General features: G+C 36.8%; 1 protein-coding gene across 1 annotated transcript in view; it reads left to right on the forward strand.

Moving 5' to 3' along the window:
- Window positions 1-27,915, forward strand: part of LOC144581659 (uncharacterized) — a 431,789-nt gene that overhangs the window by 148,206 nt on the left and 255,668 nt on the right. Inside the window, exon 3 of the mRNA XM_078365992.1 lies at window positions 17,671-17,801. Within this exon, the coding sequence (XP_078222118.1) occupies window positions 17,671-17,801 (131 nt within the window). The remainder of the gene's footprint in view (window positions 1-17,670; window positions 17,802-27,915) is intronic.

The raw sequence follows: 27,915 nt of genomic DNA on the forward strand, positions 1-27,915 counted from the left end.
CTGTTCTATTTACCTATATTTTTGCTTACCATGTTCTTTCTTTCTGATGTTCCAAGTTTCCTGTTTTTGTAAATTTGTTTCTGTTTAGAACATTTTCTTTAGCCATTCTTTTTTAGTAGTTCTGCTGGAGACCCATTATCTTTACTTTTTTTTCATCTGAGAATACCTTTATACCCACTTTATTTTTGAAGGATATTTTCACCCAATATAAGATTTTGGGTTGACAGTTCTTTCCTTTCAGTTCTTTAAAAATGGCATGCCATTTCCTTCTGGTCTCAATATTTTTAAAATTAATAATTACTGTCATTTGAATTGTTTTTTACTTATAGGTAAGGTACATCTCTTTTGCTGCTTTTAAGACTTTTTCTTTAGTTTTTGAAATTTGACTATTATGTGCAATAGTAAGGATTTTATTGAGTTTATTCTGTTTGGGATATTCTCACCTTCTTGAATCTGTAGGTTTGTATTGCTTTTGCAAAATTTAGGAAGTTTTGGGTCAACTTTTATTTCTTCAAGTATTTTTACAGCCCCATCCTCTTTTTTCACCCCTTCGGGAATAACACATGAAAATTATATCTTTTGTTATAGTTCCAAAGGCCTCTTAGAATCTGTTAACTTATTTCAATCTGTTTTCTCCCTGTTGTTTAAACTGGATAATTCCTATCATCCTATCTTCTAGTTCACTGATTCTTCTGTCCCCTTTCTGCTGTTGAGCTCATCCACTGATTTTTTAAAAATTTCAGTTGTTATATTTTTCAGTTCTAGAATTTCCATTTGGTCCTTAATTGTGTCTTTTACCTCTTTGCTGAAACTTGAAAAAATTTCTTTGCAGAGACATCCTATTTTGTTTCAAGTGTATTTGTAATTGCTCATGGAAATATTTTTATCATGGTTGCTTTAAAATTGTTGTCAGAGAATTCTAAGATCTCTGTCATCTTATTGGCATCTGTTAACTGTCTTTTTTCACTCAGTTTCATATTTTCTTGGTAATTGGTGTAATAAGTATCAGTTGAAACCTAGACATTTGGGTACTATGTTATAAGACTCTAGATGTTATTTAAATCTCGGTTTGAGATGGCTTTCTCTGACACCAGAATGATGAGTGCTACCTTGTTACTGCCAGGTTTGTGTAGCAGTTCATTCAGGTTCTCTAGTTTGGATACCTTGATAATCAAAGCCATATACTTCTTGTTACTACTGGGCAGGAATGGGAGTTCCAGATCCCCTCTAGTCTCCACTGATACCTTTCTAGTTGGGCGGAGTAGGAGGGCATCTTTGTTGCTCCCTTCCTAGCTACTACTAACACCATGGGGAGAGGATGAGCGGCCTCATTTTCTCCTGGAGAGGGAGGAAAGTCCTGACTTTCCAGTAGTTCTCCTCTGACACCACTCCCATGAGAAAGCAGAAGCATACCTCATTACTGCCGGGTCGTAGAAGTATGCTCCCTCTGACATCTTCGTTGCTCCCTAGGTGGTCTCCATTGACACCATGAGTGCTTGAAGGGGGCTGGCTCATTAGTGCTCCGTGGGGAATAAATGTCCCTCTTCCTCCTCTGCTACTATGATGAGGGGTGTAGAGATGCCCTGTTCCAGCCCGGCAAAAGTGGGTTTTCTCTGGGTCTTTACTGCTGGTGGTGGTAGAGCAGAGTGGCGATGATGTTTGACTATAGTAGAGCAGCTATTTTCTTTCTTTTTTTTTTTAATTTTTTATTGCATTTTAGGTTTTGGGGTACATGTGCAGAACATGCAAGACAGTTGCATAGGTACACACATGGCAGTGTGTTTTGCTTCCTTTCTCCCCTTCACCCACATTTGGCATTTCTCCCAAGGCTATCCCTCCCCAGCTCCCCCCGCCCTGCTGGCCCTCCCCTTTCCCCCCCAATAGACCCCAGTGTTTAGTACTCCCCTCCCTGGGTCCATGTGTTCTCATTTTTCATCACCCGCCTATGAGTGAGAATATGCGGTATTTCATTTTCTGTTCTTGTGTCCGTTTGCTGAGAATGATGTTCTCCAGATTCATCCATGTCCCTACAAATGACATGAACTCACCATTTCTGATTGCTGCATAATATTCCATGGTGTATATGTGCCTATTTTCTAAACATTTTCTGCCTCTTTCCAGGAACGTTGACTAGAAAAAGCAGACTTTTGTTGTTACTGTTGTTCTTGTTTTATTTCTGCATTCATTGGTGTTTTGTGGTTGCTGACTTCTTGAGCTGCAAATCTTGAATATATGAGGCAATGAGAAAATGCAGGGATCTCATCACTGTATTGTCACTCAGATCCTGAGGTCGTTAGCCTGTCTCCCTTTTCTTAACCCATCAGTCTCCTTATGTAAATTTTACATATACAGAGCTTTTAGTTGTATTTACTTGGACAAATAGAAAAAAGAACGTCTATTACATCTTCCTGAAAGGGGAAGCCCCATGAAAAATTTATTGGTCTAGATCTTTAGGGTTACAGATGTTCTGAGATGCATAACTTATAACTTGTCCACTTTCATAGTGATTTATGCCTTTAAAAATTAATAAATTTTCTTTGTGTATATTTGAGTTACTACTTTTTAAGTAAAACATTTAAATGGGTGCTATTAAGAAAGAACTTTTGGTTTTAAGTGACACTTGGCTCTCTAAATCAGTTGATACTTTGCTCTCTCAGTATTTATTATTATCTTTTGCTGGGGGCAGTCAAATAAGTCTCTGAGAATCTAATTAAAATAATATGCCTTTGCACCTTGATTTTGCTTGTGATTTAAGTATATACAGCATATAGAACCCTGGTAAACAATTCATTTTCTAAGTATTGGTGACATAAGAGCTATGAATCTAAAGAAAATCCCAACAATGGAAATGGAAAAAAAAACCATTAGGAAATATTGGACTCAGGCCTCTCTCTTGAGTTAGGCTGGGCAGTACTCATAGCCCAGCTCTGCAGTAAAACTCTATTTGATTAGCCTAGGTAGAAACATGACTCTTCTACCTACTGGAAAGAGCTTCTGTCTGTTCTTATTAATGAAATCCTTAAAGGTAGTGGAGCTACCATTCTAACTAGATCTTCCTCACATCAGTGTTTATACTTTACTTCTTAATGTCATGTCTTAAGCACACAGTGAATATTTTTCTATCTGTATATTAACAGCAGTTTAAGGAATTTCCTAGTTATGTAATGGTCATATCCTTACCTTTGGCTGACCATAATTTGGCATAAAATGTAGCCACTACGTGAACAAAAATGGTATGTTAGTAAAGACTTAGATTTCTTTTTCCCTCTTGAACAAAAGATTGAAATAAAATATTGAATGACTCTTGAGGAAAGACTGCTAAAGGATGGTTTTCCGTTGTCTATTGCTGTATAATAAACCACCCCAAAACTCAGTAGTCTAAAAATACAACTATTTATTCACTTGTAATCCTCTGTTTTGGCAATCTAGATGGTACTGCTACTGGTCTTGCCTGGGATCATGTGATTGCAGTATGTGATGACTTGACAGGGGCTGGCAGTTCAAGATGTCCTCCCTAATACTTTTTGGCAGTTGATGCTGAGAGTCAGCTGGGGCACCTTAGCTCTCCTCTACATGGCCTCTCAGCCTCCACTTGGTGAGACTCGACTCCTTGACAGCATGGTGTTCTCACAGTTAGTTCCAGGAGAGAAAAATGGAAGGTGGAAGGTGTCTTAAGGCCTAGCTTTTGAAGCCACAATGCTATTTCTACAAATCAAAGGCCCAGCCCAGATTTTGGCAAAGGAGAAATAGATTCCATGTCTTGATGGGCAGAGGGGCAAAGTCACACTGCTGCAGGGCGTGTGAGATGGGAAGAACAGTTGTAACTATATTGGCCAACAGTCTGCCACAGGGGACAGAGAGGTGGAATGCTGTGAGGTTGAGGAGGTTGCAACTAGTGGTAGGGTGAGCTGCTGACACAGGGCCATGTGTCCTGGAGAAAACTTGAGATAGGGATAGCAGCCAAAGAAAGAATGTGAAGCAGTAGTTGGCAGGGACACTTTCCATGATGACTTTAGACAGTTCTAGGGACTGCTCATTTGGACTCAGTCAATGGACAGAACTGTGCTTCTTTTTTTCTGGAGTTTTCCCTTTATTGGACACTGAGACCTAAATCAACAAGCTACAGTTCAATCTGGATACATAATCAGCCTGGGCAAAAAGATTTTCCCAAGCTAAGCACCCCATGGGCTTAAATAATTCAAATATGAAATGAAGCAGTCTGCAAAATACCTATCATGCAAACATTTTGTAAGCAATGAAAAAATGAAGACTAGGAATTTTGCAAAGTGGTCATTTTGGTGCTTAACGACCCAGTGGATTATCAACATTAGATTAGCAAACTAGCTCTAAAGGGGATATTGTGGCTATTTCTTGGTAAAGGCAGTACTGCACCATTTAGTATTGTACCATTTTGATTACTTAGGCGGGAGGTTTATATCAGGTATTCGCTTCTGAAACAAGAGCTCTTAGGAGAAATGTGACTATGCCTGCAAGACAGAATGAATGCCTAAGAATATTTTGGAGGATTAAAAGGAAAATGAGGGGGAAAAAAGGCAAAGTAGATGCAGAATCAGCTGTATCTGGGAGAGACATGCACATGATTGATCCCATGGCAGCATTCCAGTACTCAGTGTATGTCCAGTCATGTGTTTTATAAGGCTGGCTTTTAAATTTTCACCATTTGGGATCACTGAGTTCTAGGTATACAACTTTACTCTAACACAGCAGTAAGAAAGGGCCTAGTAAACAAATGTGACTAGATCATGGCAATGATTGCAGACAGATGTCAAGAGCCACCTTATTATCCTACACATATTTCATTACTTTAATTGGAACATATAGAGAGTATTGGCAATAGATAAGCTATTGTCGTGGAAATTAACCAGATAGCACACGTGGCCAGCTTTATACATGTATGCAATAGCAGAGTGATCTGAAGAATTTTAAGAAAAAATTACTACAAAAGAACATTCTGGCTCGTTTCTAAGATCTGAAATTTTACCATTAGAGCAATTCTTTTGGCCCTTTCCCCTCTTCCTTTTCCTTCTAATATTGTTTTCTGTAGGTTTTTTTCCTCTTTTAAAATGCAAATGCTGCTGATATGTTACTGTACTAAGCTTCATGATATAGTAGAAATCATACAGGTCTTGATTTCTGACCCTGTCTTTACTATCTGTATGCTCATGGCAAGTTACTAAACCTGTGTTAAATTCATTGGGTTTTGTGAGTATTAAGTGCTATAAAATTATATGTATATATAAAATTATGCATATGCATCACTATATATATAACATATAATACATATATGTATTGTATATACATTATATTGTATATGTGTTACATATGTATTATATATGTTATAGTTTAATATGTATCATATGTTATAGTTATTATGTATGTATCATATATGTTATAGTTATATATCTAGAGAGAGAGGGAGAGATGAACTGGCAAACAGTACATGTTCAATAAACATTAGTTTCTGACTTCTCTTAAAAAAGCAAATTGGCAAAATACTTGGCTAGTACTTTCTTTCACTGCTTTTTCCAGACTTTAAGGCAGAGGTTTTTAGATTGGGCTCCATAGGTAGAATTCAGGGGCTCTGGGAATTTGGATGGGGAAAATCACATTTTTATTTTCATTAACCTTTAACTGAAATGCAGCATTTCCTTCAATTACAAATATAGGTTACAAATCTCAGCAATATTGGCAATATCAGGTAATTTGTCACCAACAGAAGCCATAGATACGTTCATGTAACATTATAGCAGTTACAGAAATCTTGAAACATGATTTATGCTCATGTGTGCTTTGAAGTTGTGATAGTTATTAGACTAGATCTTATTATTTCATGCATTGATCAAGATACACATACGTCACTACATCACAACTTGTTTAGTGATTGGGAAGTGTATTTCATGGTAATTGGTTTCATTTTAAATTTTATGTATTTTATTTTACACTTAAAAACATTATTTTTTAAATGGGTCATACGCAGTAAAGGGAAAAGGTAGTAACATCTTAATGATATTGCTTGTACTTATTCATTAGTGCTGTTTGTGATACCAACTTTTGTTTATTGTAAAGTTTAGTCATTTAATCACTTACTCTTAGGGTTTTTTTTTATCAATTGGCTGTAGGTATGACTGTCTTTTAGCAATTCACAATTTTATTGTTCAAATAACTTCTTCACTGTGATTCAATTTATTATTGAACAATTAAAATTTTTATGTATAGAAGACTTTAATTAAACCATGGCATATCTATAAAAATAATATAAACTAGTATAAAAAGAAATAGGAATAACTACATATACTGCTATGGAGTGATTTCCAGGATGGGCTGTTAATTCAAAAGAGCAAAATGAAGACAAAGGTATATAATATACCACATTTTATCTAATAAATAGGATCTATAAATGTAAAATAAAAATATATAGCTCATGTTTATTAAAATGGTCTAAATGCAATGAGATATTCTGGACACTGGAACAGAAAGAAGACATTAATGGAAAATCTAATGAAATCTGAAAAAAGTTCATAGCTTAGTTGATAGGGTGCTAATGTTACTTCCAATTTTTGACATTGTACCATGATTATATATGGTGTTAGCATTAGAGGAAGCTAGGTGAAGGGCATATAGTCTTCTCTGTGTTATCTTTGTGACTTTTCTGAAAACCGAAAACTATTTCTAAATAGTTTTTTAAACCAGTTAAAAAATGAAAAGGTAAATAAGAAACTAATAAAAATATTATCTACTGAGGAAGAACAGGATAGAGGCAATAGGAATAGAAACTAGAGGCCTCTGAAAGTACATTGCTTTATAAATTTAACTCTGGAACTATGCAATGTTTTAAGTAACTGTAAAACAAAAGTGAAGGGAATAAAGTTCCTAAAAGAAAAAGCAAAACTAATCTAAAATATAACTACTTTTTGCATTGCTGGCTTAATTACACAGAGGGGAATTATGTCAAGTGATTTTAAAATAGATAATTTGCCTGTACACTCCTAGTTGGATGTATACTATGGCCAAAACAAACTGTAAAAAAATCTTAAACTGTTTTGAGTAATTGTATACTAATATTAGCACTGTTATTTTGAACCCATTGTGTATATGCACACACACACACACACATATATGCATATGCATATGTGTCTGTGTATATAATATATAGTAGTATAACATTAATAAAGTATGTTTATATCATTACTAATCAATATTTTCAGTACAATAGAAAAAAATAAAAACATAAAGTCAAAGAAGTAAAAGCCCTATAGTCATGTATTTAAACTGGAAAAACTGGAATGAATTCATGATAATTTTCTCTTAAAAGTATCAGAGGCAACATGATATTCTTTTACTGATGACCGAAAGAAGCAAATTAGAGATAAAGATATAAATAAGATGATTAAAAGACATAATAAGGTGATTTATTGGTAATTAAAAGAAGCACATTAACAGATGAGTACATAAATAAGGAAACGAAGTCAGATTTTTAAAAATTTAATGAAATCAGCACAGTGGTCTCCAGTGTGGAAGGCACTGTGGAGGATGGTGGAGAAAGGATAGTCTGCTTATTACAGTTATTGTCAAATGGAGGAAAGAGATACGTTGGAGGTAATGAATATGGGGCAAACCATCCTTTATACTTAATCTCAGAGGATATTACACTAAAATTAATGATACAATTATGATTTGAATTAAGAAAAACTTCAATCGTGACCATATCATCTTCTGGAGAGCAGTCAGATGTTTTAATATATTAGAAATAAATAAAACACATTTCTACATTTAAACATAAGTTCAGGTATGGAAAAATTTATGTATATGGCATGCTTTATTCCCAGATGATACTGCAGAATGTGAAGTGGTTATATTTGGAAGCACTTCCAAATATGAGCTAATGTCCCCTATTGATTTGCACCATGTGATACCTTAAAGTATCTTGGTGGGAATAACAAGTGTCTGGTCTGAGTCTATAATTATGAAAGGAATTGGCTGATAAGTAGTTATATGAAGCCATGTGTCTCTCAGAATGTAAGTGCTGCCTGAATAGGTCATTGCAAGATGATCAGGGCTGTCTAAATAAACATACAGTTAATCTCCAAATGAATCTGGAGTATCTCCTCCCTTCCACACAGTGCCTTGCACTTTGGAGACCATTGTGCTGCTTTAATTAAGTATTTTTTTTAGTCTGACTTCCTTATTTTTGTTTTCATGTCTTAAAAAGTAGTAGTACTATAGCTTGCTTCACATTTTAAACTTGGGATTTATTGAGTCACTAGTCTCAGATATCAATGACAGAATAGTCTTAGTTGAACTTGTCCTTATGTGAGATACTCAGACGTTGGTGACTTTCTTTTTTTGGTAGAGTAGTTAATTTCTTTAATTATACTTTACTGCTGTTTTCTGGGGCTAGTAAACAAATATGCTGAACTGATATTTGAATTGATACATTGAATTGAACTATCACATTATAAGGAGAACACTGATTTTATTTTTCAAATAGGGAAAAAAATGTGCTCAATTGTATAAAATATATTAATTCTTTCTTTCCTAAATATCTATATACCAGGCACTCTTCTCATACTGTGCCATGCATGGGTGAATTACACATGAAGAATATCCCTCCTCATATTCTTGCCTGTTCCTGCTGTTCTCCTCTGTTGTCTAAAATTCACTGCATAGTTGTAATGCAAGTGCCATTCATGTATTTTAACAAGTTTTTTAAAATGCATACATATCTGGAGTTGGCAGAAGACTGACCTCTTAGTGTTAGCAGAATCAGATTACTTCCCGTCTAATACCTAGCTGAAATGAATCTCACTGATGAAATAAACTTTGTCTTAAAATGAGTGTTATGGAAGAAATTGTTGATTAATTTGGCACATTAAATATTTGTAGTGTGGACATTTGGACAGCTAGACAACAGATGAGAGCAATGAGTACCTAAGGAATATGGGGTAGTGGACAGAAAGGAGTAAAGAAAGGAAGATCCATTTCTAAGGACAAACTGCTTTTGTCATTGTGCCACAGACTGACTTTGTAGCCTATCCCAGAGCCAGTTCTATCTCAGAGGCATCTCATCTCTTGCTCCACTCGCCCTCATCTCTTCCCTTGACCTTCCCTTTTGTTGAGGCTGTTCTTTATTTAGGATGTATCAATCAGAATAGCCTCACAATTTCCATACTTACAAAGTTGCCAGAAAGATGTTTTATAAACCTAAGCCAAATATTATTACTCCACCAATTAAAACCTTCCAGAGGCTTCCCAATACATTGAGAATTAAAGTCAAACTTCATACCTCAACCCTCAAACGTGCTTCATCTGGCTTGGGCCTGTTCTGTGACATTTCCCACTGTCTTAGTTTGTTTTATGTTGCTATCACAGAATCTAGGTAATTTATAGTGAACAGAAATGTATTTGGCTCACAGTTCTGGAGGGTAGGAAGACCAGCATTGAGGGGTTGCATCCAGTGAGGGCTTTCTTGCTGTGTTATAACATGGCAGAAGGCATCACATGGGCAAGAGACAGTGGGAGATCAAACCCACAGCCTCAAGCCCCTTTATAATTAGCATTAAAACATTCATGAAGGTGGACCCTTCATGACCTTCCCGTTAGGTTCCCTTTCCCAACACTGCTGCATTGGAGAGTAAGTTTCCAACACATGCTTTTTGGGGGATGCATTCAAACTATAGCTCCCACTGTTGTGGTGTTTAAGTCATGTTGCCTTTCTCTCCATGATTTGGACATCCTGAGTGTATTCTTGGTTGGCAGATTATGGACTTCTTTTTTTCTCTTTCTCTTGACTCTTTCCCTAGACCTTTGTATGTCACTAACATACCTTTGTATGTCACTAACATACCTTTGTATGTCACCCCATGTTAATCTCTAAATGGAAATACCTTATTTTTTTGTTTACTTGTTAATTGTTTCTCTGATTTCACTGGAACATAACCTCCATGAAGGCAGAGCTCTGTTGTGTCATGTTCTCTGTTGTTCATTAAAGATATGTTAAATGAGTAAATAGAGTACATTTTATTTTGATTAATTTTACTTATTATTTTAGGGAAATACCCTCTGTAAGCAATGCCTCATTTTCATTTAGTTTCTGTCTTTATAAAAAGCCCCAAATTTTCAAATAAATACACAAATATATGCACAGAATGAAAAAAAACTTTCCCTATATTTAAGTCTCTTTAATTTTGGAGAAGTTGAGATGGTAAAAGAGCATGCAGCTCTTTTTCTTAGAGTGCATATTAGTGCTGGAAGGCTGAAGTGTTCTTAAGTGTCTTTGATATGTTTCCCGGGGCTTAACCACTGTTTTCCAGAGAATGTTTTCTGTTGCTGAAGAAAAAGGTAGGCAAGAAAATGACGGATCAGCAGTATTGCTTTCTATTTTATGTGATTTTATTCTTACTGCATCATCCTTTTCACTTCTATGTCCTGCAAGTAGTTTGGAAGCTCCTTAAGAATGAAAACGAGGCCAGGTGCAGTGGTTCATGCCCATAATCCCAGCTCTTTGGGAGGCCGAGGCAGGCAGATCATGAGGTTGGGAGTTTGAGACCAGCCTGAACAACACGGAGAAACCCTATCTCTACTAAAAATACAAAATTAGCCGGGTGTGGTGGTGCATGCCTGTAATCCCAGCTACTCAGGAGGATGAGGCAAGAGAGTCAATTGAACCCGGGAGGCGGAGGTTGCGATGAGCTGAGATCGTACCATTGCACTCCAGCCTAGGCAACAAGAGTAAAAAAAAAATAAAAATGAGAACATCTGTTTTTATCTCCCAACATTGTGTAGCATAGTGTTAGAGAGTAAATAATCAATAATCACTTTTTCACTAAAAATATTTAAGTTTTACATAGATGTTTACAGTTTCGCAAGAAACACAACACCATTGATTACAAAAACCCAGTGAAGTAGCAAGGCAGATAATAATTTCTTTCTTTTAAAGATTGAAAGACAGATTTCAGAGTTTACCAGAGTTATCTGAGTTCACTTAGCTGGTAGTGGCTGAGCTGGGAGTAGGGTCTCTGGAGAGTGCTCTGTTCCCTCTTAAGGGCTAATGTCTCTTTGTGACACATTGTTAATGATGATGGCATTGCATTCAAATTAAACGAGTCAGTAACTTCATGTAAGATTTAGTGAAATACTGTTCATTCTTGATAATAAAGTGAAAACATGGATTAAGCATTTGAAACAGAACTCACATACAATCTTGCAGATAGCGATGAGGCCTCAGAGAATATGCTGGCATTTTAGAGCAATAGTGGAAGAACAAACGGTTCCAATGGCCCTGAGCCTTCAAGCTTTATTGTCTTTTGCAAACTTGCTTATAACCTGCTGAACTCGCCACAGAATTGCCCTATCATTAGAGAATATAACAATATCAAATAATTTTGCCTTTTTGCTTCTAAGAGAATTTTGAAAAACTGTTAACCTCCTTGCATATTTTTGACAGTCAAACTTTTTGTTATAAGTAAAATAGTTGGCTGGGCATGGTAGCTCATGCCTATAATCCTAGCATTTGGGGAGGCTAAGGCAGGCAGATCATGAGATGAAGAGATGGAGAGCACCCTGGCCAACATGGTGAAACCCTGTCTCTACTAAAAATACAAAAATTAGCTGGGCTTGGTGGTGCATGCCTGTAGTCCCGGCTACTTGGGAAGCTGAGGCAACAGAATTGCTTGAACCCAGGAGGCAGAGGTTGCAGTGAGCCAAGATCGCGCCATGGCACTCCCGCCTGGTGACAGAGCGAGACTCGGTCTCAAAAAAAAAAGAAAAAGCACACACAGTAAAATAGTTGCAAATGATGCAGTTGCCACTGTACTATAAATATTGACATACTAAAACGAAACTTTTATATGACTTTAGAATATGTTCAATGGCATATAAATGCAATTATCTCTTATGAAAAGGCAATAATCTGTTTTAAAATACTTGCATAAGCTCTTTTTAACAGTTGGAAATTTTATATCTCTCTTAACCACAATTTTCATTCCATAAGTCATGATGTAAATACTTTTATGCTTGCTTTACTATATGTATCACTTATTACATAGCTCTTAAGACATATATCCATTATTATAAAATTTAAAACAATTTTCTGTGACCATAAGGCTCTAAGTATTTAAAAACATTCTCCTGAATTGCATTATCGTTACAATATTATTACTGCATGATTAGTAAAAGCAAGATAAATATATATTTTAAAATAATATATAATTATTAACACAAAATGTAAAATTTTCTTACTTTATTACCATTATTAGATGTGGCGGGTCTTTTCCCAAGCAATTCATGTGTCTATGTATACTATTTATTGCTAGGATGAAAGGGGATTTAGCATCAGTTTTTTTCTGTTAATTTTTAAATGCATAGAAGCTGATAAATCTCATTCATACAAATAAGTAGCTAAGAATGCATGCCTGTAATCCTAGCTACTCAGGAGGCTAAGACAGGAGAATTGGTTGAACCCGGGAGGTGGAGGTTGTAGTGAGCCGAGTTACACCACTGCATTCGAGTTACACCAGAGCAAGGCTCTGTCTCAAAAAAAAAAAAAAAAAAGAATGGAATGGAATGGAATAAGTTTGTTATAGCAATGTTATTCAGTGTGATATTGGAGCAGAATTCACTTTGTTCTCTTTTTTCTTGCAATAAATACCAAAATTCACACAAGTTAACTTTAATCAAGATTAATTTTAGTGATCTATCAGCTGACAAGTTGATTTTGGCCCTCTTTCAATTTTGCTAAAAGCAAAGAATTTGAAACTATGTTATTTTCCAAAGGTTTTGCTTCCCTATCAGAATAATTCATTTTCTAAAAGCTGATGCTGATATTTGAAAATGTTGCTTTGTTTGGTCCCCAGAAGTTTTGACATTTGTGGGCTATGAACTATGGTAAAATTCTGGATGGGTAAAAAGTTTGAGTAGCTTTTGTGAGGAGGGAGAAAGAGATTTTGAAGGAGCACCACAGGCATATCTTCAGGCAGATCAGCTTTAGTAAAAAGAATGTATGGAAATTGATAATCCGGAAATATAGTGATCTGCAAATGCCATTTTGAATACCCCAGGGTTAATGGACTAGCTGTGGGTATTGAATAAAACACCCTGATAAACGGATCAGGAAGAGAATGATCAGGAGCTGCCACCATTCACATTTTCTTATTTATAATTAATTGTCTTGCTTCAGAGGAAAACTCCAAAGATGGTCAAATACAGTGACTTTTCATTGATTTCTCAGAAAGTGCTAAGTTGGTAGAATAAAATAAGACATGCCTCCAATTTTTATTATTTAGAGATGTTTTGCTTATTTTTTGAATATAGAAATTTAGTGTTTGCTGAAAGCAAACTGGTTCACATTTTTTGCAGGGATAAGTAATAGGAGGACTGGTTTTTGGCAAAATTGTGAGATAGTAATGTTGATTTTCGTGATTTCTCACATCTTTCAGCATATGCCTTTCTTTCATTTTTTGGATTCTTTGGGTCTTTAACTCTTGAGTGGCTACAATGATCTACCCACCGCCAAACCCCAACCTCCCCATCCTCACCTCGTCTCTGACATCTGAATTTTAAGGGGAATTCCTAAAGAGTCCAAACACACAATAGAAGGCAAGATATAAAAGAGTGATACAGACAGTGAGAAATGTTCTTTTGAAGTAAAAAGTTACTTCCTCAAATACAGATACGTAGATAATACTAATGTTTTTTTCCATGGTCAGGTCTGGGGCACTGGGAAGGATAAGTAAAGTACAGTGTAGTTCCTGTGGGCTGGACCAGTTGTTTATTATGTAGGCCAAGTAGTATTTTGTAAGCCAAATGACCTTCTTACACTGAGTTCCAAGACAGGGCTATTTAGAACGGATCCACGTGATATAAATATTGCATATCATATGAAACTGAAGACAGTGACCAGATACTGACCTCCCAGAATGTGGCGCCGAAAGATTAATGAATGGATGAAGTTTGTGTTTCTGACAGCATTTTGGCTTTTAGAAAAAGTTGTGAGCGGTGGTAGTGACAAGCAAGCCAAGGACTGTTGTATCTAAGTCTAAATAAACAAAAGATAGGAGCAGACTGAATATAAATAGATGAAGGTTTTTTTTTTCTTAGTGTCAAGATAAAGCACATAGCAAAGCAGAATCTTTATTTGTAATTATTATAGAGTCAAATTTGAGTTCATTGCCCTTGAGAAGAATAAGCAAATCATTGTATTTTTAAACATCTTCCATGCTAAATTTTATTTTTAATGAAATCATGTGCATCAGTTTAAAAAGAAACAATATTATTGAATCCATATAACTCCGATTTTTGACATGAAGAATGTGTTTTAATAAGACACTTATCCTGCAATTTTCTTAATGGAGTCAGTTTCTTCATCAAAAAGCAAAACCATTCTTAACTCTTTAAGAAAATGACAAGCTATTGTATTTCCCATTTCAGGGAAGGTTACTCCAGCGCAGGAAGCTGCAGCCATCATGATAAATCTTTGAGTCAATAACCAGAGTGTTTCTGTGTTGCTCATGAAGCCTTAGCATATTTTATTTCCTACACAGTGTAATGGAGAAAGTTAAGCTTTGCAACAGCTAGGGACTTATGCCAGGGTAATTTCCTTAAATAAATTTATTTATTTAATTTATTATCAAAGTCATTAATACATAGATTATAGAACTTCTGCCATAAAAAGGCCTGAGAAGATCCTCAGTCAATTTTTTTTTTAAATATCTAGAGTTCTAGAGATTTGTCAAAGATCACCTCATGAGTTGGTCCCAGAGCTGACTCCCAGTCCAGTGCTCCTGCCACTTTTCCAGTTACCCTCCTGAGACGGCCCACTTGTCTGTATGAGCATACAGAAAGAGGTACTGGGAAAAGTAGGGAATAATACTTAAAACCCTTCCATTTGTCTTTCCAGAGCCCGTCAGAGAGAATTCGGCTACCAAAGTCAAGTCTTGAGAGATGTCGGAGTATTTATTCTTCACTCCGATGTCCAAATTTAGACCTGTCTGAGATTTAAGATGTTTGGTGAACTATAACATCAGTGATACCGCCTTTTAAATTTTAAGAGTGGTACACCAAAGAAATGCTGGGATGCAGCAGAGATTCACTGGGCAGGATCTGGGTATAGGGACACACGAAGCAATCTGGGACAGCTGAATGTTTATGGTAAACATTTACGAATTTGAAAACCTCGTTTATACCAATAGGTGCTCTGATTGAAGTCAGTGGTGAGAGTCCTGGAGCTCTGTCTACTTGTCTTTCTCTTTCCTCTGAGTAGCTGCTTCTTCAAAGATCCCTGAGCTTATAGAAAAGCACCTCTTGGAAACCACAGGGCTAGGAAATTGACTTGCAAAGGAATCTTTTATTTGAAATTACAGACATATCACTTTCATTAATTCAACAAATATTTACGTGATTAGAATGGTCTTTTATGCACATTTACGATGTGCTGCTTTTCACTCTAAGATAATGTTGAGTGAGCTGATTGTTCAATAATAATTTATTTTTTCATATCAGTTATTGGAGGAATGTCTATGGCCATAGCACCCTGAACACACTTGATCTTGTCTGATCTTGGAAGCTAAGCAGGGTTGGGCCTGGTTAGTACTTGGATGCGAGGTAGTGGACTGTATTTTATGAGGTGTTTTCATATACTTGACTCACTTGATTTTTGTAACAATTCTTTAAACCAGATATTTTAAATATTCACTTCTCAGGTGAAGTAGCAGAGCCTCAGAAAAATTAAGTGAGTTGTCCCAAGGCTGCATGAGTAGTCACTGAGGAAACCAATATCCCAAGCTAGGCTTCCGACCACAAGTCTGGGCATTTTAGACTGTTTTTCTTTTTAACCTATGTGGGTTTTCCCATTGTCTTTGGTACAATTTGTGAAAATGCTGGTATAGCCTGTGGTCATGGAATTAATCAAATCCAGATTCGGTTTATGAAGTACAGAAAACCATGACTTCGATTTCACTTGCACTCACTAACTAAGCTAGTTGGCTGAGGGGAATTAAAATCTCCATGGTAATTATCACTGAAGCTTAAGCATGCTTAATTATAAGCTGGAATCCTGGATTGTTTTCATTAGTGTCAGCTTCAAGAGTCACTATTCTTACTGAAGCACAGTTGTGTCTTTGAGTCCTATAAGCAGAGCTATCTCTAGATAGTAAAAGAATTTTCCCTAAACTTTCATCGCAATTTTTTGTGTTAGTGTCAGGGAAATGACTTAGGGAGGAGGGTAATGGGAAGAAGGAAGTCATCCTGCCAATGGATGCACAAAAGGATTTACACGAATATAATCAATCCACAATTTTGCCATTTTATGCCCCAAAGGATAGAATCTCTCATTTCACCCTCAAGCCGTTATTTTCTGCCATCATTTTAAAATCACTGCCCCTAATACTCCTTTTATCCAACTTTATCTCATCATAATAACTGAGATGTGGAGAAAGAAGAGGAAGCTCACACTGATTTTCTTCCGTAACCCTGACCCTTTCAGGAAAGGTGCTGCTCATCAGCACCAGCGTGAGCCTTTTATGTGTTCTTATATGATGCACAGCTGTGCACTGAGCGCACAGAGAGGCACATAACACAAAACCAGTCACCTGGAGAGCAAAGAAGAATCAAGGGCAGGGGGAAAGTTACAGTGAGATTTCTGACTGTTTCTTCTTAGGACAGTGTTTTGCCTAACTAGAATGTGAGACTGGAGAATTGTTGGCTCTGGTTTACAAGTGCGACCACACTTACAGAATCCTTTCCATGTGGGGAATCATTTTGATTTGATAGGCAGCCACATAGTTGTCTTGTTTGTCTGGGAGTCCAGTCATCTCACCTCTTTAATTTTAATTTCCACTCAAACTTTCCCACCATCTGGTTAGGAGTTTGAAAATATTTGATATGGTCAGACCTCCAAGGTTTCTCCAATATGAATTTGTAATTGGCTCTGAAATTCTCAATTTTATAGTTAAATTTTCAAATTTTGCAACAAAAGTACAGCTTTAAATAAATTTTATAAGAATTATATAGTAATTATATACTGTGGCAGCAGTTTCTTTCTCTGCAGTATCTATGATCCTAATAAGTACGTATTCTGTATGAAATTGGTATTATATTTAATATTACAAAAAAATTTAGAACTTTTTATTAAATACCTCACAACTCCTACATCTTGAAGATATCCAAAGGCCTGAATAGAAAAAAAAGGATATAATTAGGAAACTACTGATTTTTCCTGAGAATGTCAGTGTTAAGTGGCTGAGATAATAAAAAAGCAAGATAATTTAAAATCATATATTAATTTTTGCAACCAATCATATGCATACAGTCACATACCACGTAATCACGTTTCCGTCAATGGTGAACCACACATACTGTGGTGGTTCCACAAAATTATAATGGAACTGAAAAATTCCTATCACCTAATGATGTCATAGCTGTTGGAGTGTCATAGAGCAGCACATTACTTCCATGTGTGTGGTGATGCTGATATAAACAAATCTGTGCAGCCAGTTGTATCAAAGTCTAGGACATGCAGTTATGTACAGTACATAATTTTTGGTAATGATAATTAATGACTATATTACTGGTTAATGTATTTATTGTGCTATACTTTTAGTCATTGTTTTAGAGTATACTTTTTCTCCTTATTTAAAAAAGTTATCTGTAAAACAGCTTCAGGCAGGTCCTTCAGGAATGTTCCAGAAGAAAGCATTGTTACCACAGGAGATGACAGCTCCATGTATGTTATTGCCCCTGAAGACTTTCCAGTGGGACAAAATGTGGAGGAAGAAGACACTGATATGGTAGGCCTAGGCTGATGTGTCTGTGTCTTAGTTTAAATAAAGTTTGAAAGATTAAAAGCAGGTTTTTTTTACATAGAAAAAAGCTTATAGAATAATATGAAGAAAAAGTATTTTGTATAGCTGTACAATTGTGCTTGTGTTTCAAGCTAAGTGTTACTACAAAAGAGTCAAAAAGTTAAAAATTTTAAAAAGTTTATAAAGTGAAAAAGTTTCAGTAAGCTGAGGTTAATTTATGATTGAATAAAGCATTTTTAAACTACATGTAATGTAGGCGAAGTGCACAGTGTTAATACAGTCTCCAGTGGTGTACAATAATGTCCTAGGTCTTCCCATTCACTTACCACTTATTCACTACCCACCCAGACCAACTTCCAGTCCTGCAAGCTCCATTTATGGTAAGTGCCCTCTACAGGTGTACCATTTTTTATCTTTTAAAAGATAGTTTTGGCCAGGTGTGGTGGCTCATGCCTGTAATCCCAACACTTTGGGATGCCGAGGTGGGCAGATCACGAGGTTGGGAGTTCAAGACCAGCCTGACCAACTTGGATAAACCCCATCTCTACTAAAAATACAAAAATTAGCTGGGTATGGTGGCGCATGCCTGTAATCCCAGCTACTCAGTAGGCTGAGGCAGGAGAATCACTTGAACTCAGGAGGTGGAGGTTGCAATGAGCTGAGATCGTGCCGTTGCACTCCAGCCTGGGCAACAAGAGCAAAACTCTGTCTCCAAAAAAATTTAAAAAGATAGTTTCACTGTATTTCTTGACTATTTAGATGTTTCAATACTGTTGCAGTTGCCCATAGTATTCAGTATATAGTCACATGCTGTGTCTGTTTATAGCCTAGGAGCAATAGGTCACACCTTATAGCCTAGGTGTGTAGTAGTAGGCTGTACCATCCAGATTTGTGTAAGTCACTCTATGATGTTTGTACAATGACGAAATTACCTAATGAAGCATTTCTCAGAAAATTTCCCTGTCACTAAGCAATGCATGACTGTATTTATAAAATCAGATATATCTTCACTAATTTGCTTTATTTAGGTTTATTTTTAAATATTTTACAAAAATCACACTAAATGATGACTTGGAGGTTATCTTACACAAGTATCTGAGGTTATAAATATCTTTTGAATATCTATAGTAGATGTTACATTCTGTATTTTTTCATAGTCGATAATTTACAGTATTTTCATTTCTGCTACCACGAAAACAAGAGTGAGTTTAGCATGGTATTCATAATATGTCAAAGGTGTGCTGGCTGGGTTGGAGTCACCTCTCCAGATCTGTCTCTTTCTATTCATACCTGCTTCACCCTGCTCTGGGACCTAGAAATTTGATAGGTATAGACTAGTCTCTGGTACCTCTAGCTTTTGGATGCTTTTAGTCAATCCGTGCCTTGGTCATATTTTTGGGCATTTTTCCTGAGTTTATTTTCAGTGGCTGTCTCTCTTTCAAAGGTGACCATCTGACACAACAAGTTTCCTCTTGGGTTGTGGTCATCTCATTCCTCTTTCCCTGTGCTTGGGAGTATTAACAGATCCTTGAGTATTAAGAGTCTTCAGGTTACCTACTTACTACCTCTTCCCTCACCTCCTTCCACACATTGTATAGCATCTTGTTATAAATAAAGCATCCTCACACCATTCTGTGTTCAGTGTGCCATCTCTTTCCTATAGGGATCCTGGCTGATTTTTTTAAAAAAGGAAATATACAGAGCTCAGGGTGTAGGGTAGTTGTGGATTACTTTCATTTGTAAACAGAGAGGGAACCAATAGAGGAGGAAAAAAATAGAAAATTGTAGCTCACCTTCAGATTTGTTAGAAAGGATTTCAAGCCCCTAGGACAAACACATTTACTAAGTTTTTCTGTCCCAAACAGATATATAATTTACATATATATGTTAACCTTGTGTTTGCTCAGTTTTGTACATAGCTCAAAATTTCAGATTTACTAGTGTACAAATATGGGTGAAGAATAGCAGTTTAGATCCACCACATGGGTAAGACTCAATTCTTTGTTTTCCTTTTTTCTTTTTTTTTTTGAGACGGAGTTTCGCTCTTGTCACCCAGGCTGGAGTGCAATGGTGTGATCTTGGCTCACTGCAACCTCTGCCTCCCGAGTTAACACAATTCTCCTGCCTCAGCTTCCCCAGTAGCTGGGATTGCAGGCACCCACCACCATGCCCTGCTAATTTTTTTGTATTTTTAGTAGATATGAGGTTTTACCATGTTGGCCAGGCTGGTCTCGAACTCCTGATCTCAGGTGATTCACCCGCCTCAGCCTCCTAAAGTGCTGGGATTACAGGCAAGATGCAATCCTTTATTCCTGAGATTCTTATATAGTTCTTCCAACAGGCCCTGAGACGATTCTTTATCCACAGGTACTCTGCTGATGGAATTTCTGAGGATGATTAATATTTATGTCAGAGCTGATTCCATCAAGAGTCTTTTCTTTAGCAAGTGTCTTTTCTTTGGCAAGTGACTAAAAGTATTGTGTTTGTTATTCATTGTGGTACAGTTTTCTCTATTCTGAGGCTACATGGACTATAGCATTCTGAATGTATAAACTCTAAACCTTAGTATTCTAGATTGGCAGTTGGAATGATGAATGGCAAAAGACTTTTCTACTCACTCAGGACTTTCATATATAGGATACAGGACAGCATAGGTGAAAAGATAACTGCTTTTTTAGCATTTGTTTTGAAATAATTTTAGATTCACTAGAAGTTACAAAAATAGTACAGAGTATTCTTGTGCACCATTTTGCCAACTTTCCCTAATGATAGTATTTTTGCATAACCAGAAATTTATATTATTAAAAATTTTTATAGAATAGATTTATTGATTTATTTTTGTCCTCTGTGTTTTAGTTTGTTCATGAGCTAATATTAAAGAAGTTCAACCTTTGTATTTTTATTTTGGGAAACAAATTTAGACTGCTTTTTAAGAGGGAACAAATAGTATAATAAACAAGTTCATTTTTGTTAGAAAGTATTAGCTTGTCGGATAGTGAAAAGCTGCTTTTCTTGTAGAATTTTTAGCAATGACAACAAAATATTGACTTTTTAAAATTCCAGAGCAGAACAATTGGTTGTTATTTGTTACATACCAGAGATGGCTTTCCCTCGCAGTGCCAAAGTATATTTGAAGGCTGTGTAGTTTATAGGCAGACTTTGTTTAAAAAAAGAGAGAGATATAGAAAAAACTACTTTTTCCAATATTTTAATTTATTATGGCTAGCACATTTTTACTGTTTATAAATCCAGGTCCAACGTCTGTTTACCAAAAAGTAAAATCTGATAGAGTATGTTTGGATATTTTATTTTCAGACATATGGTCCTGAAAGACCTCTTTAACACTGAAAGATCCTTTGAAATAAAGCTGCAAGTTGCTAAAAGCTGAAAATTTATAGTAATAATTTTTATGCTAAACTTGACTTTTGAGTACTCTATAATGATTACTGTCTCTTCCGACATCCAATTCCATATGAAATATTTTACTTTTGTAAGATAACTTGTATCTTTTATAGCTATAGAATGATCATATTTTCATTCAGATAGCCCTGCCCTCAAAACGTGGCCCTGCTCAACCAAACCCCGTGCATTTAAACACCTGTTTCAGGTTCTGCATTCGCGGAGGAGGTGAAAGCAAGTAGAAATAACCTGCTCCTGTAGCATTCCTTCAGCTATAAAGAGGTAGGCCATCGATCTTTTAACAGATGGTTGTGTATTTGCTGCATTTCACTGGGGTCCAGTTCACTGATCAAGAAGCAGATACATCAGCTAAAAACTAGTAACTTCATAAATGACCCGTTTGCCAGTTTGAAATATTTGGATTTAAAATTGGAAAGACAAATGTAATTTTAACTTTCCATAAAAATTGGTTATTAATTGCAATAATTTTTCAAGGTTCTATTTCTGTACCATAAAGCAAATTTATACTACATTAAATTGTATATTTATTGTGCTACTTTCAAGCACTGAGCTGTAATAGCCCTGAGGAAGACTGCAGCTTGTTTTACTATGCTCAGTAACAAGTCAAGCCTTGGCTTGTATGTCTATTTAACTCCCATTTGAAATTCTTGGCCGGGCGCGGTGGCTCACGCCTGTAATCCCAGCACTTTGGGAGGCCGAGGAGGGTGGATCACGAGGTCAAGAGATCGAGACCATCCTGGTCAACATGGTGAAACCCCGTCTCTACTAAAAATACAAAAAATTAGCTGGGCACGGTGGCTCGTGCCTATAATCCCAGCTACTCAGGAGGCTGAGGCAGGAGAATTGCCTGAACCCAGGAGGCGCAGGTTGCAGTGAGCCGAGATCACGCCATTGCACTCCAGCCTGGGTAATGAGCGAAACTCTGCCTCAAAACAAAACAAAACAAACAAAACAAAAAAAGGAATTCTTTCTACAAGTATCTTTCTGCTGAAGAGAAGATTTTAAAGATGAAACTGTAGTACAAGGAACATCTTCAATTTTAGTCAATACTTTGTTCACTTAATGTGAACACTACTTCTAGGATGTAGAGAGGGACTTGGCACTCAATGGTGTGTTTTTAGGGAACTGTGTATGTATAAGGAACATTACTTAACTTCCTTCTCTTCACTTTTCTCTTCATTAATCCTCTTATGGTTTTTTGCTTACTGAGATTGGTAATACTAATGTTGTAAATAAAGTGGTATTTTTAATAAGTGAGGCAAACCTCTTAGGTAACTACCTGTGGCCACTTTATTAGATAAGTTCATAGTGACCCTCATACTCGTTTATTCTCTGGGTCATAGTGAAATTAGCTCATACTGTTAATGATCTGAGGAGAGCTGTGTGAAGATCCTTGTTCATTCTCTTTGATGGTCATAAACTTTATTCCTAACCTGCCTATATACTACTGGTTATAAAGAAGATGGGATAACAAAGAATAAATCCATCACTACTACAAGGGAAGTCCCACTCTTGGGATTTAAAGAGGCGGGAGACATGGTTTCTGTCATCTTGCAGTTCAAAATCTAATGAGTTGGAAGTAAGCACAGAATTACAATGCAATTTGTTAATGATATAATTTGGGTGTATGTATGTACTAGATCTTTTTCTAAGGGTGAGGTTTGGGTCAGGGAGAGCTACCAGGTGGAGGTAACCTAAGATGTGCATTCTGAAAGACAAGTAAGAGGGCTACATAGGCAAAGGAAAGGGTTGGCAGAGGGGGGAGTTGTTTAGGGGTGTGAGGTGCAGCACAGTAGAGCAGTAGAGTCAGAATAGTTGGTAGTTAGGTTGAGTTACTATTATGTGCAACCATGTGTCTGAGCGTTGCGATTCTCACACACTCTCATTTCAATCCATTCTGTAGGCAAGCAAAACATTATTCCTGTTTAACAAGTAAAAAAAGCCAGGCCAGAAATGTTGAGTGAATTGTACAAAATCTTATAACTGCTATAGTCAGGATTTGAATCTAGGTCTGATGACTCTAAATTCTGTCCTTTTAGTGTGGTACTCAACTGAGCATAGAAAGTCAATGCCAGACAACAGTATGCCAAATTGCAGGGTCTTTATTGCCAGCGGCCATGGGGGATTCGCATCTCTCCAATCCATGTCCCCAAAAGGAGGGTGTCAAGACCTTTTATACCCCTAAAAACACTTCGGGGGTGAGGGTGAGGAGCGGGGATGAGGATGAGGGGCTTCAGACATTCCGAGGGCTAGTGGATTCTGTAAATCACCTCCTGGGTGGAGATGAGGGTGAGGGGCTCCGGACATTCAGAGAGCCAAGGGATTTCTGTCACTCCGATTGTTACTGAAGTGGTTTACAGAAGTCGAGATAAGCATTAGTTTAACACATTGTCTGGGCAGTGGTGGGAATTACAGACTTTAGTTACTTATTACAAGTCGCAGGAGCCAAGATGGTGTGGCTTTGGATGGCTTGCCTGTCACATTAGGGTCACAGAGAGCAGTTTCAACAGAAAGCCGAGGTATGGTTGAAGTATGCAGTTTTATGGGGCTTTTACCATGTCACATTAGTGTGCCCTTTTGTTCAAGTCCTTTTAAAGTGAAGAATAGGACTAACGCTTCACTAATAAAAATGTACCAGTTTTCTTTCTGAGACTATACAATTTTTAGACGTACTGTGTTTTCTCAGTTTGTACCCTCAACTGTGCTTAGCATGGTGCATGCCTTGTAGTAGATGGCCAATCATTGTTTTGAACTGAATTGAATTGAAGTATGGGTATCGTAAAACTTTATTGAATGAATGAAAAACTTGGCCAGGACTTTTCACTTTTCCTCTTGTTACTTAGTTCTTTTCCAGTCTATTCTTACATTCCCGGATGCCAACATGCACTAGAATTTCATTCCCAGATCCTGAACTTGGAACTTCAGCTTCAGCTTCTCACCCTCTGATCAGACTCTCCTTTGCATGTGATAGAGGGTTCCTTTTCAAGTACGTTTGTGTAGAACCCATGCCACATGTTTAGTTTTTTCCCCTCATGTTCTTCCCTCCAAACATAATCTTGACAAAGAAAATGATGCCTTTGTCTTGGCAAATGGTCTTTGTTATCAGTTTTCTTTTCTTAAAACACTAGTAGAAGGCATAGGTACTTAGGGCTTCCCGTGAAGACTTGGAGTGAGTATATACTATTTCTCACACTTGCTGTTGGCTGGGATGATGATGATTCTTTTTTTATTTTGAGACAGAGTCTCTCTCTGTTGCCAGGCTGGAGTGCAGTGGCATGATCTTGGCTCACTGCAATCTCTTGAGTCTCTGTTTCAAGTGATTCTCCTGCCTCGGCCTCCTGAGTTTTACTGGCCTTTTTTTTTAACCTCTACATGAAATTGATGAAAAAGGAAACTATACTGTTTGTCTGGAAAGGAAATTAGAGATCATTTGATGCTGATCTGATGTTAAATGAGGACAAGCCTGAATTTAAGCAAAAGAACTTGTTTTTACTGACTACTCTCCACTTTCCAGGTTTTGAATTGTGTTGACATTCACAGGAGTTGTATGGGGCCAATTTTGTGTCAGAAAAGTTGAATTTCCAAAAAAATCTATGGAAGCAATTATATGACTCTAATGGTTCATATTCTCCACTGTAATGTGAGAGACAGGTCCTAAAGGACAAGCTGTGTCAGTCATCACTGGAAAAGTCTGTCCTGTGTTGGAGTGGACCCGTATTGAGTGTTTCTAGTGTTTCTACTGAGGAATCCACCATTTCTCTTGGCAGTATTTCCAATTCTCTGTTCATCACAGCTTTTCCCAGATGATGAGGCTTGTTTTCTGCAGCTGTGTTTGGCAAGATGGTCATGGGTCATTCTCTTAGGCCCATCTCCATCATGCCCAATAATGTATGGGGCACAAAGCCCCAATTTGGATGGGGTTGGGGGAGAAGTGTAAATGGTGTTAGCTTAAAGATTCATGTTTTAGTGTTACATTTTTGCTCTTAGTTAAGCCTCCAGGATCCCTGTTACTTGTTTCTTACAAATGAGAGATATCAAACATAGTGATATCTAGCTTTACTTTTTATCATCACTTAGTGACAAGCCAGTACCTCCACATCTAGTCTTTGTCGATGTCATTACCTCTTCGTGGGGACCTAGTGTGACAAGAAACATGAGACATTCACTTGACCAGTACACCAAATGTTCCTGGCCCCACTTTCAAGCACTGCTTTATTGGAAAATCATCCATAATTTTCTGGCTGCTGTCATTCCTGGGCTCTGCTTTCCATAACCTCTCATTCCTGTTGAACAGCTGTGCTTCTGATTAGTTTTCTCTGGAGGTATTAACTTTTCAGCACTCTGCACAGGGAAACTTTTGAAGTGATGGGAACAATGGGCCCATCCTTACTTTGTTCCAGCCAATTAGTCTGCTGTGCTTCAGAAAAAACAGAGAGACATGAAACTAAACAAAAATAAGAATTCACATAAAAGTTTCTTAAAACAAATCTGAATGTTGACATGAAAATCATGATTATCCACTCAGTATGAAAGTATACAACGTGTTTACTTGTGTATATTTCTCTCATCTACTTTTTCCATATATTTTGAGAAACAAATATTTAGTTATCAGTAACACATGCCAGTTCTCTAAGGATTTGAGTAGAGATTGAGTGACTCCAGTTGTCAAAGGTAACTATACATAACTACTTTTACTCTTTTTTTCTGACCATCCAATTTTAGATCAGATTCATTGTTACATAAAATTATTGAATGACATTTTCTTCATAGGATTTACCACTCATTTTATTAAAATAAGATATGTTTTACAAATGTCTTTAAAAATAGTATAGTTATAATTACTAATAAATAAAACTTTTTTTTGAGATGGGATCTCACTTCATCATCCAGGTTGGAGTGCATTTGTGCAATCTTGGCTCACTGCAGCCTCCACCTCCAGGCTCAAGTGATCATCCTGCCTCAGCCTTTCAAATAGCTAGGACCACAGGTACACACCACCACACCCAGCTAATTTTTTCATTTTAATTTTTTTTTGTATTGTTGGTAGAGATAGGGTTTCACCATGTTGCCTACGCAAGTCCTGAACTCCTGAGCTCAAGTGGTTCACCTGCCTCAGCCTCCCAAAAAAGCTGGGTTTATAGGTGTGAGCCATCAAGCTTGGCCTTAAAACTTTTAATAGTATGAATACTGCACTCTCTAGAAAACTAGATAAAATAAAATAACATATTCTTATGCTAACATATGGAATGCAAGAATAAACCACTACTTAAATGTTGACTCCACAGGTTTAATGATGTTGGATTAAAAAAATAGAAAAGAAAAAAGAAATGCTGAAATGCAATTGTGTAAGTGTCATACATTTGCTAAAAGATCTTTTCTCCCATGAATTTAAACCAGGGTTGGATAGTGAGCCCTGAGCCCTTACACCTTTAACCAACAAAATATCAGGTCATATCATGAAGAAATGACTGACCCAATATTGATTACACCAACTATATGTTGGTTGAAAAGAAGAAACAATGGATTTCCTAATTATCAAGAAGTACCTTGTGGGAAAGGGGGGAATTGTGGTGGATCTTAGAAATGGGTAAGATTTAGTAGTGGTGTAAGGAAGGCAACTCAATAGTAGCAAAACTCAGCACAGGAAAAAAGCAGTATGGGTTTAGGAGAGAACAAGATTTTTGACTTTATAGAGGATTTTTGTAAGGGAACAGAAGGAAGTAAGACTTGAAAGGTAGGACAAAAAGATGATCAAATTTTGGTAAAGTTCAAATTCTACTATGTAGAGTTTGACTGTTACCATATAGAATAAAATCAGCTATTGAAGATATGTGAGTAGAGGAATATTATCAATATAATGTTTTAGGAAAAGAATTAGTCCTGAGTTACTAGGAAGGCATAATTAGAGAGACAAATAAGTGAAAACTGGAAAATCAGGAGGAGGTTGCGAGGTGTTTAGTGCCTGAAGAAAGGTGTCTAAATACAAATGGAAGAAAGATACAACTAGGTAGCAGCAAGCTCTTTGTTTCTGTCATTATCCTCAAACCTTGATTGAACATTCCAGATACTGTTCTAGGCACTAAAGGGAAAGCAAAAAATACATATGGCAGAAATACTTCAAATCTAATAGTTGGCCTCATAATTGGTTATAAATATTTTTTATAATTTTTATTTTCTGTTCATTGCTGGTGCGTATATAAATTACTTGATTCTTCTTTTTTTTTTTTTTTTTTTTGAGGCAGAGTCTCGCTCTGTTGCCAGGCTGGAGTGCAGTGGCGTGTTCTCGACTCACTGCAACCTTTGCCTCCTGGGTTCAAGCAATTCCCTGCCTCAGCCTCCCAACTAGCTGGGACTACAAGTGCACGCCATGCCCAGCTAATTTTTGTATTTTTAGTAGAGACAGGGTTTCACCATGTTGGCCAGGGTGGGCTTGACCTTTTAACCTCATGATCCACCCGCCTCGGCCTCCCAAAGTGCTGGGATTACAGGCATGAGCCACTGCACCCCGCCAATTAATTGATTCTTACACATTGTTTCTAAATCCAGCTTCTCTGCTAAACATATTTACCAATTCTAAGTATTTGTCTGTATATTATTTTGAATTTTTACATATACCATCACATCATCTATTAATAATAGCATTGATTTCTAATCTGTATACCTGTTATTCTTTTTTTTT

Source organism: Callithrix jacchus, chromosome 2 (genome assembly GCF_049354715.1).
Source record: "Callithrix jacchus isolate 240 chromosome 2, calJac240_pri, whole genome shotgun sequence".
Lineage (NCBI taxonomy): Eukaryota > Metazoa > Chordata > Mammalia > Primates > Cebidae > Callithrix > Callithrix jacchus.